The 19,589-nt window shown below is 43.5% G+C and overlaps 2 protein-coding genes across 5 annotated transcripts in view; one reads left to right on the top strand and one right to left on the bottom strand.

The window, feature by feature from the left end:
• Positions 1 to 13,952, bottom strand: part of ATAD2 (ATPase family, AAA domain containing 2) — a 90,419-nt gene extending 76,467 nt beyond the window's left edge. The window contains exon 1 of one of the 3 annotated variants that reach the window (XM_023517156.1): positions 13,806 to 13,952. In XM_023517156.1, the coding sequence (XP_023372924.1) occupies positions 13,806 to 13,850 (45 nt within the window). In that variant the 5' untranslated portion in view covers positions 13,851 to 13,952. Of the gene's footprint in view, positions 1 to 934; positions 1,015 to 13,805 lie in introns of those variants that run through there. The other 2 variants (XM_023517157.1, XM_023517158.1) reach the window with 2 other exon arrangements.
• A 333-nt stretch (positions 13,953 to 14,285) lies between these two features.
• WDYHV1 (WDYHV motif containing 1) overlaps positions 14,286 to 19,589 on the top strand; it is a 19,791-nt gene continuing 14,487 nt past the window's right edge. For both annotated transcript variants that reach the window (XM_023518391.1, XM_003782363.3), the window contains exon 1: positions 14,286 to 14,440. In XM_023518391.1, the coding sequence (XP_023374159.1) occupies positions 14,365 to 14,440 (76 nt within the window). In that variant the 5' untranslated portion in view covers positions 14,286 to 14,364. The remainder of the gene's footprint in view (positions 14,441 to 19,589) is intronic.

Genomic DNA, 19,589 nt, shown 5'->3' with positions numbered 1-19,589 from the left:
TGGCTGGCGGGGCTAAGCTTCTCCTCCCCGCCCCTTCCGAAACCTATCTGCCCCCTTCCCGCCATCTACGATTCAAATACAAAAATGCCCAGTCCTTGACTGGAGGGTAATGGAGCACTTGGCCTTTGACAGACAGGTTTTGACTTAGAGCTTTAAGAGCTTTTTATTGATGGCTTAACCAAAACAAGCGAACTACAAAAAAACAAACAAAAACAAAGAAAAGGAGCTAAAAGTGAGCCATCAGAGTGCAAATACTCTGCAAATAGTTAAGGACGAAGATTCTAAACCCAGCTCTGCCATATAGATGATCTTGAGCAAATTATTCACCTCTCCTTTACAAATTTCCTTATCTGGGAAATATCTGTAAGAATACTTAAGAACGTAAGATACTATTAGTATACCCTAGAGTCAGTGCCTACATATAAGTGGTTAATAAAAACATTTGCTTACCGCAGTGGCTCATGCCTGTAATCCTAGCACTCTGGGAGTCCAAAGCAGGTGGATTGACTGGGCTCACAGGTTAGAGACCAGCCTGAGCCAGAGCCAAAGCAGGTGGATTGACTGGGCTCACAAGTTAGAGACCAGCCTGAGCAGAACAAGACCTCGTCTCTAAAAATAGCTGGGTGTTGTAGCCGGCGCCTGTAGTCCTAGCTACTTGGGAGGCTGAGGCAAGAGAATCTCTTGAGCCCAAGAGTTTGAGGTTCCTGTGAGTTATGACACCATAGCACTCTACCAAGGGTGACAAAGTGAGACTGTCTCTTAAAAAGAAAAAAAAAAAACATGCAATAAACGTTTGCTTACCATCATAAATTTACAGAAAATGCTAAGATGACAGCCATTACTTGACTTTAAAGTAGATAACACAATGAATGATGAGAATATGAGAAGAGTCCTAGTGAAACAGACAAAACCTATTGCTTTGAATAACTGTTACCGGAGGAAGAGGGCCCTGGTTCCTGTTGCTGTCAGCCAATATGGAGAGAAGGGGATAGGTCCACCAAAATTCATTTGTCAGAAGGCTGCTGATTCTGGAAAACAGTATGAGTAGCCTAAGACGGTTCTATTCTTCTGTTTCCAAAATCACAGTGTTATACATAAAAGTTCAAAGTAAAAACCATGTTAACCCTTACCATAAACAACAATAATTGGCATAGCCCATAATAAACAATAATTGACATAACTCATGACCCAAAACAACATTCCAATTCAAAAGTTAATTTCCTAAATCAATTGCCCTAAACTACTCAAGATATACACTTTAAGGTTAAACCTGAATTTACAAAACAGCAGGAATGGGAGACATGAGGTGAAGGTCACGTAGGAGCTAAACCAACCAGACCAGCTGTGTTATCTCACCCCTAGCTGAATGACTTCATCTTATTCTCACTACATGTGCTTTCAACTGCAGTTCACTAATTCAACATTTGTTAAATACTTATTGATCACCTATTATGTGGCAGGCATTATTGTAAGCACTGGGAATGCAGCAATAAATAAAAAGAAAAAAACACACCCTCGTGGGCCAGACACAGTGGCTCATGCTTGTAATCTTAGCACTCTGGAAGGCTGAGGCTGGAGGATCACTTGAGATCAGGAGCTCAACATCAGCCTGAGCAAGATTGAAACCTAATCTCTACAAAAAATAAAATTATCTGGGTGTTGTGGTAGGTGCCTAAAATTAGTTGGGTGTTGTGGTAGGTGCCTGTAGTCCCAGCTACTCCAGAGGCTAAGGTAGGAAAATCGCTTGAGCCCAGGAATTTGAGGTTGCTGTGAGCTATGATGATGCCATGGCACTGTAGCCCAGGCAAAAGAGCTAGACTCTGTCTCAAAACAAAAAGAAACAAAAAGAAATGAAAAGAAGGGGGGAAAAAAGAAAAAAGTTTAAATTAATTAATTAATAATAAAATAAGTAAGACTAAGTCTTAGTGATTTTCCCCTATGAGTACAACAGGAACTCCCTCCCTTTTTGCATCTAAACAACAGTCCACTCTGTGGACATACTACAATTTTTTTTTACTATTTTTATTATTATTATTATTATTATTTTGAGACAGAGTCTGGAGAATAGACTCCTGGGTAGAGTGCCATGGCATCACAGCTCATAGCAACCTCAAACTCTTGGGCTTAAGCGATTCTCTTGCCTCAGCCAGTCCCAAGTAATGGGACTACAGGTGCCCACCACAACGCCCGGCTATTTTTGGTTGTAGTTGTCATTGTTTGTTTAGCAGGCCTGGGCTGGGTTCAAACCCACCAGCTCAGGTGTATGTTTCCGGGGCCCTAGCCGCTGAGCTACAGGCATCGAGTCACATACCAGAATTTATTAACTAGACCTCTGTTGTTGAACATTTGTTTCTGTTCTCTTGCTATTGCATGACTGCTATTAATAAACGCGTTCAAATGTCAGCTCACCTATGTGGCATTGCATATGTGGAATACATTTCTAGAGGGCTGGGTATGATGGCTATACTTCTAATACTAACACTTTGAGAGACCAAAGCAGGAGAATCATTTGAGCCCAGAAGTTTGGGGTTAGCAGTGAAGTATGATGACACCACTGCACCCTAGTCTGGGCTATAGAGCCAGATCTTGTCTTTAAGAAAAAAATTTCTAGAAGTGAAATGGCTAGGTCAAAAAGTATGCACAGCAATTACATGCAATAATATGGATAAATCTTACAAACATAATATTAGGCAAAAGATGCCAAATACGAAAAGTATAATTCCTTTATATTTATCAGAAACAGAGACAAAACTGACTTTTCCTGTTAGATGTCAGAATATCAGTTATTTTGAGGGCAGCAAAACATGAAGGGGGCTTGATCTGGATTCTAGTTACTCAAGTATATTCAGTTTGTGAAAGTTAACAGAGCTGTATCTTTATGATTGATACATAATCAATCATATGATGATCTTTATGCATTTTTCTTTAAGCATATTATCCTTCAATAAAAAGTTATATAAAAGGCATATGCATTTGTGATTTTGTTAGAGATTACCAAATTGCCATCCACAGAAGTTACAGCAGTCATTTTAGTTCTTTGAAAATAAACAAAGACTGAGTCCTAGCTACATAGGAGAATGAGAAAGGAGGAAATAAGTCCAGGAGTTCAAGTTCAACCAGGGCAACATAGTGAAACATGTCTCTAAAAAATGAAAAATTAAGGCTGGGCATGGTGGCTCACACCTGTAATCCTAGCACTCTGGGAGGCCAAGGCAGGTAGATCACTTGAGCTCAGGAATTCAAGACCAGCCTGAACAAGAGTGAAACCCCATCTCTACAAAAATAGAAAAACTAGCCAGGTATAGTGGTGCTCAACTGTAGTCCCAGCCACTCAGGAGGCTAAGCCAAGAGGATTGCTCAAGTCCAAGAGTTTGAGGTTGTTGTGAACTATAATGCCATGACATTCTAGCCACAGTGACAGAGTGAGACTCTGTCTCAAATAAATAAATAAATCACAAATTAAATTTTAAAAAATAGCGAAGAAATTGAAATGCGAGAATACTATAAGAAAGAGATAATCAAAAGCTTTTCTCTATTCCTTTATTCTCCCCTAACAAGAGGTGGAACACATTCTTCTTAGTACGGCAACACAAGAACGGAGAAGCAAGAATCCAATGTACTCTATTCTAATACGAAGGGTAGCAGATGAGCTAATACAAGGCAGGGTAGGGGAATGAGCAAGTAGGGAGAGGGGAGGAGGGTGGAGGATGAGCACATCCTCTGTATGGCACACCTCTTGGCAGCAGGACACAATTATAAGAGGGACTTAATCTAACAAATGCAATAACTGTAACCTAATTCTTTGTACCCTCAATGAGTTCCAAACAATAATAATGAAAAAGAGAATTACTACACTGACATCCTGGGCAACATAGCAGGGACCCCATCTCTAAAAATAAATAAATTGAAAAATGGTGGCTTGGCACCTGTAGCACAGTGGTTATGGCATCAGTCACATGTACTAAGGCTGGCAGATTGGAATCCAGCCCGGGCCAGCTAGACAACAATGACAACTGCAACAACAACAACAAAAACAGCTGGGTGTTGTGGTGGGTGCCTGCAGTTCCACCTACGTGGGAGGCTGAGGCAAGAGAATCCCTTAAGCCCAAGAGTTGGAGGTTGCTGTGAGCTGTGATGCCACAGCACTCTACCAAGGGGGACAACTTGAAACTCTGTCTCAGAAAAAAGAAAACATTAAGATGATTAAGATTATCCTGGCTTATGTTGGCCCCTAAATCCAATGACTAATATTTTCATAAGAGAAAGGAGAGAAAGATTTGGCACAGAGGGACACGCAGAAAAGGCAGGAACATGAAGATAGAGGCAGAGGTTAAAGCAATGTGTCTGTTTATGAGCCAAGAAATACCAAGGTTTGTCAGCAACCACCAGAAGCTAAAGGGAATCGTAATTCCATTACCTCATTTGGGATGAGGTCATAGGTGGATTCCTTTCTGCTCTTTGGTAGCAAAGGTAGAAAGTACATACCAATTTGGACAGGGATTTCCTTCAGGAATCTTGTAAATACTGTACTTAAATTTGACAGCTAATCTTACAGATTTCCCAGAAAAGAGGAAAAACCATTAATCACCAATGACACATTTTATAGTTGACTTTGCCATTTTTTAGCTCCTCCACATTTAAACAGATGCCCCTCCAATCTGGGAGATTTTCTCTTTGGATGGGTTTAGGTAGGCAGGGCCAGCCGCCTATGGAAATCCTACAGGGATATATCTTTCATTTCCCTGAAAACATGGCCACTAGAGTTCGAGCATCTGATCTTGGCCCAGCCAATGGGCTGCTCCTGCCTGGAACATTTATTGTTTTTTGAAGGAATAAACCAAAGATGCAGGGACAGAGATTATTTGTGGTGGCAGGCAGTGCAGAGGCAGTCATATTAATGGTAGAACTTAACCAGCTTATTCTCAGGTTTTTGGAGTGTTGTCTCTGTATAACCCAGACTGTGCATCCCCTCTTCTAAGCCACCTTCCCTGCCCCACCTCCGTGAACTTTTTTTCCCATCTCTCTCTTTTTTTTTTTTTCCGGCAGTTTTTGGCTGGGGCTGGGTTTGAACCCACCACCTCTGGCATATGGGGCCGGAGCCCTACCCTTTTGAGCCATAGGTGCCACCCTCTCAGTGAACTTTTTTCTGCTCAAGTGAGCCAGAAATGCTTTCTGTTGTTTGCAACCAAGAACACAAACTGGTATGAGACCTAAGACCAAAAAGAAAATTTTTATAAGTGGTTTTCTAGAGCAAATAGCCATACAACAAATGTTGGGCGGCTCTAAGAAATAGATACCCTTTCAGGTTACAGTGTTGGAGGGTGAGGAGAGTGAAACAGGAAGAAGGGAAGATATACGCTTATAATGTGGTTTTCAGGCCTTACCTCTCTATCGACCTGTCTTGAATATATTATGTATACTCATTTCTCAATTTTCCCATGTGAGGTGTGATATAAAGCAGTGAGGCTGAGTATCATGGAACTGGTATCTCCTTCCCCGTATAATCTAAGTCAGATGGGTCTGTTACTATTTCCAATGCAGCCAATTTCTCACCCCCATGGTGAGGTTCCCCCCCCCCCTTAGCTCCCAGAGTACATTGCTGCCACAGCATTTATTGTTCTGTATTGAAATTACCTCTTTAATGTAGGAAAGCAGTAATAAGACAAATGCAAATTAAAATAACAGTGGGAATGTCAAGGTTTTGGTGGTTTTGTTTTGGCTAATTTTTTGTTGTTGCTTTTTAATAATAATTTCCAATGTGATACTGAGGAATGGGCCCATTTCTTGAAAACGACATAGCAACTATATTATCAGGAACCTTGTAAAATGTTTAAAACCTTGGTCCCAGAAATTCTTCTAGGATTCCGTCCTAAAGTAATAATCAGAGGTGTGGACCAAGATTTATGTACAAAGATGTTGATTATGGCTTTTTTGTAATAGTGGGATCTGAAAATAAGCTAAATGATAGAGGAAAGTTAAGTAAGTCATAGTCTATCCATGCAGCTATGTATATTGATAAATTTGATTTTTAAGAAATGTTTTATTTTTATTTTTTTTTTGAAACAGAGTCTCACTATGTCTCTACGACCTTGGTAGAGAGTCGTGGCATCACAGCTCACAACAACCTCAAACTCTTGGGCTTAAGTGATTCTCTTGCCTCAGCCTCCCAAGTAGCTGGGACTACCAGCCACAACGCCTGGCTATTTTTTTGTTGCAGATGTCTTTGTTATTTAGATGACCTAGGCTGGGTTCAAACCCGCCAGCCTTGGTGCACGTGGCTGGCGCCATAACCACTGTGCTATTAGCATCGAGCCAGAAGAAATGCTTTTAGTTATTACAAAGTAAAACATGTAAAATTCAAGAAGGAAGGCTGTAATCCTAGCACTCTGGGAGACTGAGGCAGGTGGATTGCTTGAGCTCAAGAATTCTAGACCAAGCTCAGCGCCCGTAGCTCAGTGGCTAGGGTGCCAGCCACATACACTGGAGCTGCCAGGTTCAAACCGGGCCTGGGCCTGCCAAACAACAATGACAACTACAACCAAAAAATAGCCGGGCATTGTGGCAGGCGCCTAAAGTCTCAGCTGCTTGGGAGGCTGAGGCAAGATAATCACCTACGCCCAAGAGTTTGAGGTTGCTGTGAGCTGTGACACCACAGCATTCTACCTAGGGCAACATAGTGAGATGCTGTCTCAAAAAAAAAAAAAAAAAAAAAAAAAAGAGCTGCAGACCAGGCTGAGTAAAGTGAGACCCCAATCTTTACAAATAGAAAAAATTAGCTGGAATGTCAGGTGCGGTGGCTCATGCCTATAATCTTAGCACTCTGGTAGGCCAAGGCCCGTGGATTACCTGAGCTCACAAGTTTGAGATGGACCTGAGCCAGAGTGAGATCTCCTCTGTAAAAAAATATAGCCAGGCATTGTGGCAGGTGCCTATAGTCCCAGCTACTTGAACGGCTGAGACAAGAGGATCACTTGAACTCAAGACTTTGAGGTTGCTGTGAGCTATAATGCCATAACACTCAATGCCAGGGTGACGCTATCTCAAAAAAAAAAAAAATTCAAGAAGTACAGAAGTGGCTGTTTGTGGTGCCTCGCACCTGTAATCCTAGCACTCTGGGAAGATGAGGGAGGAGGATCCCTTGAGTTCAGGAGTTCGAGACCAACCTGAACAAAGGAGAGACTCCATCTCTACTAAAAATAAAAAATTAGCCCTGTGTTCTGGCAAGCACCTGGAATCTCAGCTATTCAGGAGGCAGGAAGATCACTTGAACCCAGGAGTTGGAGGTTGCTGTGAGTTAGGCTGAGGCCATGGCACCCTAGCCTGGGCAACAGAGTGTGACTCTGTCAAAAAAAAAAATAATAATAAAATTTTAAAAAGAAGTGCAGAAGTGTGTAAAATAGTTACAAGTCATTCTGTGTGACTGCTATGAGGGAAATGTTTTCTTTGTCCATTGGACTTGCCAAGCCTGGAAAATATGAATGTGGGACTGCCAGGGGCCATTCTCACCACAGCAGGAAGTGAGAAGTGCATCTCAGAATGAAGCCAAGCACTGAGAAACAGATCGAGAGGTGGTGAGAAAGACAGACTGTGGAAGGGGTACTGGTTCTGCAGCTCATCTTTTGCCTCCAAGAGCCATCCCATTGCCCTTCCTGTTATTTGAGGCAATAAACAACCTTTCTGCCTTGACTTTGAACTGAATGAGTCAGGACCAACACAAGTGGGTCAGGTGCTTTGCTGGAATCAAGTCACACTTTGTGTTAGAATCCTATTCTAATAATTAATTAATTCTCTGAAAAATCATTAATTTTTTTTTTTGAGACAGAGTCTCACTTTGTTGCTCTTGGTAGAGTGCCATAGCATCACAGCTCACAGCAACCTCCAGCTCTTGGGCTAGGGCAATTCTCTTGCCTCAGCCTCCTGAGTTGCTGGAACTACAGGCGCCCGCCACAACACCCAGCTATTTTTGTTGCAGTTGCCATTGCTGTTTTAGCTGGCCAAGGCCGGGTTCAAACCTGTCACCCTCAGTATATGGGGTTGGTGCCCTACCCATTGAGCCACAGTCACAGCCTAGGAAAAATCATTAATTTAACAAGGATTTAGGCCAGTTGCTTTTTTGTTTTAAATAGTCACAAACTATCCTGGGAATAGACATCAAGCTCGCCAGGATATAGTGTCTGGAATACATAATTGTTCCTTTTAAACTCAAGACAGTAAGTATTCATATTTAATCTTATGTCATCTCTAATTTTCATATTTTCTTGAAGATCCATAAGAGAGGCTTTGGGGTCATAATCTAAAGATTTTACAGTATTCTGGGATATAACTCTAGATCTAAAGATTTTTAACCCATTTAAGATAACTTAATGCTTCCTATCACTGCACCTGTCTTAGCCTTTAATTTTCTCTTACTGCTATTTTTCATCTTTCCTTACAACTTAAAGATCATTTTTCTTTACACAATAGGCATTGGTTATTTCTGTTTTCTTTCAGTTGTCTGATCACATCATATCATAGGATCCCAAGCAATGGGATTATCTCTTCCTTTGTCTTCTAGCTCTTAATATTGAGCATTAAAAAGATACCTCCAATTTAAAAGAAAAAGCACTTTTGTTATTAAATCTCAGTGTACTGTGTGCTGTAGACTTTCCAAGTCTCCCCCTACACGTCTATGGCTTTTCTTATACTTTCCTTTGTCATATGTCCCTCCTCTAAACTCTACTGTTTAATTTTTAATTCCATGGGACACAGGCTTCTTTGGGTGCATCTCTTATTTCTTCCTTATCCAGATCACTACAGGTCAGAATCTCATTCTAAGCACCTCCTACCCCTCTGAAACTATATCCCTTTTTTAGTCCTTATTATAGGATCATATATATTTTCTCAATAATTTATTTGTTTTTCATTTTAAAAAGCAATTTCCACTTAAAAGAGGAAGTTTGTGAAGCATAAAATAAACTCAGTGTGGTATAGACTGCTGGCTGTCTCTCAATATTCATTCTCCCTGTCTTTCTTTCCTTTCTTTCTTTCTTTTTTTTTTTGAGACAGAGTCTCAAGCTGTTGCCCTGGGTAGAGAGCAATCTCCAACTCTGGCTCAAGTGATCCTCTTGCCTTGGATTTCAATTTTTTAGTAGAAACAGGGTCTCGCTTTTTGGTCAGGCCGGTCTGGAGCTCACGAGCTCAAACATCCACTCTCCTTGGCCTCCCAGAACTAAGCCACCACTCCCAGCCTCCCTATATTTCTTAAGATACTCAAATGTTAGCTGGGCCACCCAGAACAAACTCTGTGAACAAACTCTGTTTCCTGATCTTCCTGCACCTGGGTATAACCATGTGAGTATCTTTTTTTTTTTTTTTTGAGACAGAGTCATGTCACCCTCGGCAGAGTGCCATGGCATCACAACTCACAGCAACCTCAAACTCTTGTGCTTAAGTGTTTCTCTTGCTTCAGCCTCCCCAGTAGCTGGGACTACAGGTGCCCGCTATAGCACCTGGCTATTTTTTTGCTGCAGTTGTCATTGTTGTTTAGCAGGTCGGAGCCGGGTTCAAACCCACCAGCCTCAGTGCCCTAACCACTGAGCTACAGGTGCTGAGCTGCCCTGCTTTGGTCAAAGGAATGTGAGCAAAAATGATGTGCTCAATTTGCAGATTTTGTCCTTGAACCTTCTATTACCTTTTTCCTGGTCTTGCCAGCCAGAATATAATCATAGCAGATCTGGTGGCAAGCCACTTCAACCATGTTGACCAGGGTAACACTCTAGATATAGCCTCCAATAAAATATCAGAAGCCTGGGTCAATGCCTGTGGCTCAGTGAGTAGGGTGCTGGCCCCGTATACTGAGGGTGGCAGGTTCAAACCCAGCCCTGGCCAAACTGCAACAAAAAAATAGCTGGGCGCTGTGGCGGGCGCCTGTAGTCCCAGCTACTCTGGAGGCTGAGGCAAGAGAATCGCCTAAGAATCGCCCAGGAGTTGGAGGTTGCTGTGAGATGTGACACCATAGCACTCTACCAAGGGCAATAAAGTGAAACTCTATGTCTAAACAACAAACAAACAAACAAAAATATCAGGAGCCTGGGTAACAGACACTGCAGAGGCCAAATATCAGCTTTGGGATGTATATGCTCAGGCTGTTACTTGAGAAATGTATTAATTTCTCATTTAAGTCACAACATTTCTGGGTTTCTGTGTTATGGCAATCTGACCTGTATCCTAACTAATAAAAATACCATTACTTCAATAAGGATTTATAGCAGTTATATGCTCACAGAGATATATAATGATAATATTTATAATTACAAAACTATGTAGTTGTTTATTGTGTAGGGTACTGAGAATTCCAGAACTCTCAGCGTAACAACTCTGTCCAATCCCCTGCACTAAGAGACATGATCAAACTCTAGCATGGCTTCAAGCAGCTGTGCCCACAGGGTGAGAGTGACCCAGTCCCCCATGAAAATGCCTAAGAAACCTCAAGGCTGCCAGGAAAATTTACTATTTGTTTTCCACCAACATCTGATGATAGGCCTCTGACCTCTCTTTAAGCATTTAGTAAAAAGGTCTTAGTATTGTAAATATGTGGGCGGTGTCTATGGCTCAGTGAGTAGGGGGCTGGCCCCATATACCAAGGGTGGTGGGTTCAATCCCAGCCCCGGCCAAACTGCAACAAAAAAATAGCCGGGCGTTGTGGCAGGTGCCTGTAGTTCCAGCTACTCAAGAGGCTGAGGCAAGAGAATTGCCTAAGCCCAGGAGTTGGAGGTTGCTATGAGCTGTGTGACACCACTGCACTCTGAGGGAGAGGGCGATAAAGTGAAACTCTGTCTCTACAAAAAAAAAAAAAAAAAAAAAAAGAATTGTAAATATGTATCTCTTGCCACTCAGAAGTCCCTCTTCATTCCTTTTAAATGTAATCATCAGGAAGAAGAGGGCCTCTGTCTCCCAGTCTCAGTGGGAGGACAGAATCCTAACTCAGATAACTGCTGGCCAGCTGACACAGCTGTCCCAATCATATTTACACTGACCAACCTTTTGTAACTTTTACTTCTCTGTCTTTACTGAGGTTTGGCACTCCCTCCTCCCTCATTCTTCCTTTAAAATGCCCAGTTCACTTCTGTACAAGGGGGTGAACCTCAGCACTTTTTCCTATTGTAACTACAGCTGAGTAAACTGTACCTACACACTTTTTCCTATTGTAACTCCTAGCTACTCTGGAGGCTAAGGCAGGCGGATTGCTTGAGGCCAGGAGTTCCAGATGAGCCTGAGCAACAAAGTGAAACCCTATCTCTTTAAAAAAAAAAAAAAAAATTAGCTGGGTTTGTAGCAGCATGTGAGTGTAGTCCAAGCTATACGGAAGGCTGAGGTCGGACAATGGCTAGAACCAGGAGTTTGAGGCCACAGAGAGCTACATGTGCCTCCAGGAGATCATGCCACTGCATTCCAGCCCAGAAGAAAAGAGCCAGACACTATCTCTTAAAAAAAAAAAAAAAAAGACATATGGGGCAGCGCCTGTGGCTCAAAGGGGTAGGGCGCTGGCCCCATAAGCCGGAGGTGGCGGGTTTAAACCCAGCTCTGGCTAAAAACTGCAAAAAAAAAAGAGAAAGACATATGAATAAAAAGTTGTGACAAAACAGGAAAAAGGCTGTGGAGAGATAGAAAGCAAAAACTCTTCGTGAGAAAAATTACAAATTAAGAAGGTGAAAGAAAAGACCACACCAGACACGTGGTATATACCAGTACATCTTGTGTAAAGGCTTAGCCTATCTAAGGAATAGTAGGGTAGACTGCAAATAATGAAGTGAGGTCATACCAAAAATCATGGTTGTTAACATTTATTATTGCATGCCTGCAACTATTCTAAATGCTTTATGTATTATATGTAAACTCAACTAATCCTTCTAACAGCCTCATCAGGTAGATAGCGTTATCATTAGCTTCATTTTACAGAGGAGGAAACTGAAGCACAGAGGGGTGAAGTAACTTTGCTTAAGGTAACACAACTACTAAGTGGTAGATCCTACTCAATCTCGCTCAAAATCCAGAGAGAAGAAACCACACAGTAAGTCAAACAAGGGAAGTTGAGTATAAAGAATTATTAACTCTGATACAAGTGTAACTACAAGATAAAAGGACATTTTTATTTTTGAGACAGAGTCTCACTCTGTTGCTTTGTGTTGAGTGCTATGGAGTTATTATAGCTCACAGCAAATTCCTGGGTTCAAGAGATCCTCTTGCCTCAATTTTTCATTTTAGTAGAGACAGGGTCTCGCTCTTGCTCAGGCTAGTCTCAAACTCTTGAGCTCAAGCAATCCACCTGCCTCAGCCTTCCACAATGCTAACATTACAGACATGAGCCACCATACCTGGCCTAGAAGAACATTCTAAATATGTAGGGCTGAGGGAGGTATCTAAGGAAGAACAGACTTAAAAAGGGGTTGGAGCCCCTTGGAGAAGTCTTGCATTGACTACCAGAAAATAGAGAAGTTTGCTAGTTTAGCTAGGTTAGATGCCTGGAAATGCTGAAGGCAGCAGGGGCAGAAGGTGGTCTGAGTACTGGGGTTGGAGGTGGAGAAGAGGGGTGGTTGGCAGAAGGACCCACGGTTAGGTGTGTGACCCTGTTGGCTATAAGAGACTGCCTGCAGGCCACAAAGGGCTCTGGCTTCTGTGTCAAAAGGCTGAAGAAAGGTTATTGCCAAGCTGACCCTGCAAGGTCACAGGGGGACCTGTTCTGGGTCTGTGGCTGCTGCAGACTCCACAGGATGTTTTCGTGACCACACCTGTTAACTCTGGACTAGTCCCAGAAACTGTGGGAAGCCTCATCCTCCTGCAAATACACCTCCAGCACTCTTTACTAAGAAGTCTTAACATCATGCTCACTTTAACGGGGAAATATTTATGGGAATTCTGTTATTTATAACATAGAGCCTACACTGTATCGCAGTTTGCATTCTGAGATGACAGGCTCTAAATTGATAACTGACACAAGGACTAAGCTCAAAGTCTTTAGGATTTATGGGCTTTGGGACTCATGAGAATCAAATGGCAGATGGCTGAAAACCATCCTACAAATTTCAGTTTTTATAATGGGAAGTAAATATCAGTTATATATTTCCCTTGCAGATATAAACAATTCAGAAGGCTATAAAGTGCAAAGTGAACATCCTTGAAAGTGGAAGTCCCTGATACCATTCATTCACCAGAGATAAACAGTTTTAACAATTTGGTGTTTTTCCTTACAGACTGCCAGCAAATGAACAAATATATGATTAACATAAAAAAGGTTCCACATGGACTCTTTAAACTTTAAAAAAAATTAGCAAGGAACCAATATATATTTCTGAGCCAAAACATACAGATATTATAATTAAAAAAATTAAGTTAGGCCCAGTGCGGTGGCTCACACCTGTAATCCTAGCACTGTAGGAGGCCGAGGCAGGTAGATTGTCTGAGCTCAGGAGTTCGAGGCCATCCTGAGCAATACTGAGACCTCATCTCTAAAAATAGCCAGGCACTGTGGCGGTGCCCAGTGGTCCTAGCTACTTGGGAGGCTGAGACAACAGGATCCCTTGAACTCAAAAGTTTGAGGTTGCTGTGAGCTGTGACGTCACAGCACTCTACCAAAGGGAACAAACTGAGACTCTATGGCAAAAGAAAAAAAATTAAATTAAAATATAGTCAGATTTGGGGTGCTATCTTTCTCTAAAATAGTCCTCGAAGTGGTCATATTCGGAATTAATCTCCTTCCCTCCTGTCCTCTTCTCTGGGCTCCCGCGGACTCCAGGCTGAGAATGCTAAAGCTTATTTCAGCGTCTCACCTGGTTCCTCCACAGCTGATAACCCCAACGCCAGGTTGGAGGCATTTCCTCCGGGAGACTCACATCGAAGCACCACTCAGAGCCGGCGGTTTACAAACTCCAAGCTTCTCCTAACTCCTCTCATGGGCCACCTGTAGGTGACCTCTTTCCTCCCAGCCTCGGCCCACGGCCACAGCCTCCCAGAACGCCGGCCCCGCCCCGACCACGCCCACTCTGGAGGCCCCTCCCCCGCACCCCACCCCCCGCCCACTTGGAACACGCATTCCCGCCCTCCCCCCGCCCTCGTCTCCGCCCACCGGGAACACGCGCCGCTCACTCCGCCCCCCGAACCCGCCCACTTCAGCCTGGCTCCACCCTCCCGAAGCCGGTCCCGCTCGCCCCGAGTCCCGCCTCCCTTGCGCAAGGCTCCACCACCCGGAAACTGGCCCGGCCCCCTGCGCTCCACCCACTGCGTCCCGGAACCCGCGAGGTCTGCAGAACGCCAGCCCCTTGGTGCGTCGGGTCGGGTCCTTACGCCTCGGGCCTCGACCCTGGCCAAGCAAGCCCGCCATGGAGGGGGATGGCCCCTCCGCCGCCGCCCGATACCAGCCAGCCAGCCCCCCGAGAGATGCTTGCGTTTACAGCAGCTGCTACTGGTGAGGGGCGCGGGCACAGCCTCCGGTATCCCCAGCTCTCAGGGCCGCGCGTTGCCGCCGGGCCCCGCCTCTTCCCGCCCCTCCTCGGGGGCGCCCCAGGCCTCCACTCTGGGTGTTACTGTTTTGTGGGAAGAGGGAATGAAAATGGCAGCTCTGGTCTCTTGAGTGAGCGTGGGCTGTTGGATGGGTTTGGGAATTCGTCCGGATTCGTAGGGTCGCTGGTGCATTACCTGTGGCGGGCGCTTTCCGGTTGGACTTATTCAGCAGATGTCAGTGCTTTGGGGTGAGGAAAGGTGGAGCGCAGAAAACCTGTAGAAGTTTCTCTGCTGAAGTGATTTCAGACAGAGATCGAGGTCATTTTAATTTTGGTAAAGAATCGAGGCACAGAGAGTTGATGTAACTTTCCCAAGGTTACCCAGCTAATGGCAGCCAGGAACCCAGCTCAGATCCTCTGGCGCTAGAAACCATGATCTTAGCTACTATGTTGTCATTTTAATAATGGTTACGTTTACAAAGGACTTACTGTATGCCAAGCTTCGTTCTGGGTGGTTTGGGTAAACAGACTCATTTTTAGCTTTACAATAACCCTAGAGAGTAGGTACTGTTGTTATCCCCATTTGAAAGAGATGAGAACACTGAAGCACAGAGAGAGGGAATGGGGTTTACAGCAGAGTCTGGCTTCAGAGCCCATACCTGCACCCCCGGCCTCAGATGCCTCTGCAGCTGAAGCTCCACCCCTACTCTGGCCCTTTTTACTCCCACACCTACTCTTTCCTTCCTGAGTAATGACTTATTCCCCAAATCCCAGCCTCTGCACAAGAAACTTAAGGGCTGTCTCAAACTACCCCTCCCCTCATCAGCTGGTCACTAAACCATTGCCACCAAGACTCAATAATTGGCTCAGCTCTGCTGCGTGACTGTACTTGCTTACAAGATAGGTTCTGTTATTATCATTATCTTCATTTCACTAATGAAAAGACTGAGCTACAGAGGGGCAGTTGTTTGTCCAAGATCACACATCTAGTGAGTGGTAGTGCTCAAACCAGAACCAAGATTCTAGAGTCCATGCATCTTAACTACTGACTACATTTTTGCCCTGCCTTTCTCCTGAATCCAGCTAGTTCTCCTGCTAATTTCCATTCATCGTTTTGTTCATTCAATGACTGTTTCTTAGGCACTTGGAGTGTATGTGATGCACAATTCTGGCCACTGGAGATACAGCAGTGAACATAATTAAGAAATTTGCTCTTGGATCTCATGGTTCTTACATTTGATGCAGGAAAAGCAGAAAAAACAAGTCATATGAGTAGTGTTAAGTGCTATGGGAAAACATAAGGTAAGGGATGGTGACTTATATCCTAATGATAGTATCATATATTATTAATCCTAATATCATATATTAGGATTTTTTAAGAAGATGTTGGTCAGGTGGTATTTGAACAGAGATCTGGAGAGAGAAGAGTGTGGGAACTTTGTGACTGACTATTGGAGAAAGATTCTTTCAGGCAGGAAGAACAGCAGATCCAAAGGCTCTGAGAAGGAATCATGCAGTTGAGTATTCTGGGAATAGAAAGGAGGTTGGTACAGTTGGAGTGGAGCGTTGTAGAATAAGGGTAAGAGATGAACATGCTACTGCTCTACCACGGGGTTTCTCAGCCTTGGCTCAGTGGACTTTTTCAACATGATAATTCTTTGCTGTGGGGGCTGTTCTGTATATTGAAGGATGTATAGCAGCATCCTTGGCCTCTGCCCACTAGATGCTATTAGCATCCTCCTACCCCCCCCCCTTTTTTTTGCAGTTTTTGGCAGGGGCTGGGTTTGAACCCACCATCTCTAGCCGGTGCCCTACTTGTTTGTGCCACAGGCACAACCTTTTTTTTTGAGACAGTGTCTTATTCTGTCACCCTGGGTAGAGTATCTCTTGGAGTCACTATATGTCGCAGCAACCTCAAGCTCCTGGGCTCTAGCGATCTTTTTGCCTCAGCCTCCCCAGGCAAAAAGGGAACTGCAGGTGCCCACTACAATGCCAGGATAGTTTTTCTATTTTTAGCAGAAATGGGGTCTTGCTCTTGCTGAGGCTGGTCTCAAACTCCTGAGCTCAAGCATTCTACCCACCTTAGCCTCCCAGAGTGCTAGGATTACAGGCATAAGCAGCCGTACCTAAACTCCTCTCCTAGTTTTGACAACCAGAAATGTCTCCACGCTTTGCCAGATTTCCTGTAGGAAGTAGGTGCAAAATCACCTCTGGCTGAGAATCCTTGTTCTACCCTGTCTGAACACATCAGGTAGGCATACCTTTCTACCTGTGCTCCTCCAGGTTCTTTAAGATTGAAATAAATGCCTCTCCTCTACTGTTAGCTTCTGTCAGATGTTACTTATCCCTCCAGACCCCACTTGATGATCATAGTGGTAGCCAGTATTTGTGTGAGCATATGTGGTTTGCAGAGCATTTCTGATTCTATTTTAATTGTTTTGTATTTTTCAACCAATTGTGGAATCCCTGCTGTGTGTCAGGATCTTTTCCCTCTGTGCTTCTGACCTCAGCCCACAACCTGTCACCTCTGGCTTTCTGCTACCAAAACGATCAGCTGATCGCTTGGGAACATTATCATCACCTACCTTTTTTTTTTTTTTTGAGACAGAGTCTTATATTGTTGCTCTCAGTAGAGTGCCATGGTGTCAGCAACCTCCAACTCTGGGGCCCAAGTGATTCTCTTGCCTCAGCTTGCCTGGCAGCTGGGACTAGAGGTGCCCGCCACAACGCTTGGCTATTTTTCTCTGGCTCAAGCTGTTCTCAAACCTGTATGCTCAGGTAGTCCACCCTCCTCAGCCTCCCAGAGTGCTAGCATTACACCCGTGAGCCACCTCACTGGGCCTTTTTTTTTTTTTTAAATAAATTTTTAGTTAAATGGGTACCAGGACTCATACCAAATCCAGAGCTGTTTCTATTCCAGTTATCATGACTTATGACATTTCCAAGTATAAGGTCCTTCCCTTCCTGCTATCTGAAGTTTCATGAGATTCTCCCACATGATGTTAGTTGTGCTCTTGGAAAACAATTGGTGATTAAAAAGGGGACTACAAATTCAGTCACACTTAAAGTTTTTTCCTCTGTGTAACAGTCACTCATGTTTGCAAGATAGTAGGCAATGTGTATTCAAGCCACATTATGTATTCAGCCTACGAGTAGTGCTTGTGGTACCTGTGAATTAATGAACTCTACATTAACTCTGAGCCCACCCTTAGTAAGGGTAAGCAGGGAACACATAAAGAGAATCTATCAGTGACCAACCTGTACCCCTTCCAGCTTCCCTCAGAATTAATAACTCCTTATGCTCTCTGTATGCATCTTTTATGGCCTTCTATCATGCTTGCTATATATGGATCTGTAAGATAATTGATTGCCAAATCCTCTAAGCACTTAGGACAATATTTTGTGTATCCTAGACTCTTGAAGATGTTTGTGATAAACTTTCCAAAACTTCTATGGAGCAGACAGACCAATGTCTTCTCCAAACTTGGTCCTAGAACATTTATTTATTTAATTTTTAATTATTTTATATTTCCCTTTTTTATTTTTTTATTTAATTATATTATTTACCTGCCATTCTCTTTTAGGGAATCCAAAAATATATAGTTAAAAAAAAATCGAGCTACTCAATATACTATATGTCATAGTAAAATAGCTAATTTTTGTTACTGTGTACTACAGGTCCTATTAAAGTAGTCAGTAACAATCTCCTTTTGTTAGCACTCTCACCACTTTTTCCTTGTGGTTTCTCAGGTATTTTATTTTTGTTGTTGTTGTTGTTATTATTTGAGATAAAGTCTTACTCTGTCACCCTGGGTAGAGTGCTGGCATCATAGCTTACAGGGGCCTCAAACTCTTGGGCTCAAGCTATCCTCTTGCCTCAGCCTCCTGAGTAGCTGGGACTATAGCTGGGCAGTAAACCTGCCATGATGTCCGGCTAGTTTTTCTATTTTTGTAGAGACGAGGTCTTGCTCATGCTCAAAGTGGTCTCAAAATCCTGAGCTCAAGCAGTCTACTGGATTGCTGGACTGCAGATGAAAGTCACATTTTATCTTCTGAGAACATTGAATAAATTCCCTCTTTGTGTTTAAGCTAGCCCATGCAGTCTACTGGATCCTTGGAGTATTGGGATTACAGGCATGAGCCACCACGCCCAACCTATTATTATTTTTTTATTTTTTTGAGATAAAGTCTCACACTATTACTCAGGCTGGGTACAGTGTCTAACTAGGACTATAGGTATGTGCCATCAAGCCTGTCTAATTCTTAATTTTTTTAGAGCTAAGCTAGGGAGAGGCTGTTCTCACTGTGTTGCTCAGGCTAGTCTCAATCTCCTGGCCTTAAGTGATCCTCTTGCCTTGGGCTCCCAAAAGTGCTGGGATTTTAGGTGTGATCCACTATGCCTGGCTCATGGGTATTTTAAGGAAAAACACAACCATATGTCCAACTTCAGTATTTTAAGTCTCATTGTATGAAGTATTGACATAAGCAGATGAAGACAAGACTTCATGAATGTAGAGTGTATATCCCCATAAAATGGTGACAGTCCTCAGTGCTGTTTGTGCCTTGCTTCATTTTTAGTAGTGTTGTGTAGATCACTAGGAATTAGGCTTTGACAGACTGACTCACATGCTGTGAGCAGAGTGTTGATGGAGCTCATTTTGAGCAAAGGTGAGGCTCATTACTGGTGGCTCATTAGAAGACGAGAACCCAGAGACTAAGCTAGCAGCGACTGTGGTTGCTTATGCACAGGGAGTGCAGCTCGGTTACTGCTCACTGACTGTGGTTGTTTGTGCACGGCAGTGCGGCTCACTTACTGCTCAGAGACTGTGGTTGGTTGTGCGCAGCATTGTGTCTCACTTACTGCTCAGAGACTGGTTGTTTGTGCACGGCATTGTGTCTCACCTACTGCTCAGAGACTGTGGTTGTTTGTGCAGGGGAGTGTGGCTCACTTACTGCTCAGAGACTGGTTGTTTGTGCACAGCATTGTGTCTCACTTACTGCTCAGAGACTGTGGTTGTTTGTGCACGACAGTGGCTCACTTACTGCTCCAAGACTGGTTGTTTGTGCACAGCATTGTGTCTCACTTACTGCTCAGAGACTGTGGTTGTTTGTGCA

Source organism: Otolemur garnettii, unplaced genomic scaffold (assembly GCF_000181295.1).
Source record: "Otolemur garnettii isolate 467f Iridium unplaced genomic scaffold, OtoGar3 scaffold00004, whole genome shotgun sequence".
NCBI classification, from domain to species: Eukaryota; Metazoa; Chordata; class Mammalia; order Primates; family Galagidae; genus Otolemur; species Otolemur garnettii.
This window is presented reverse-complemented; position numbering and strand designations above follow the sequence as displayed.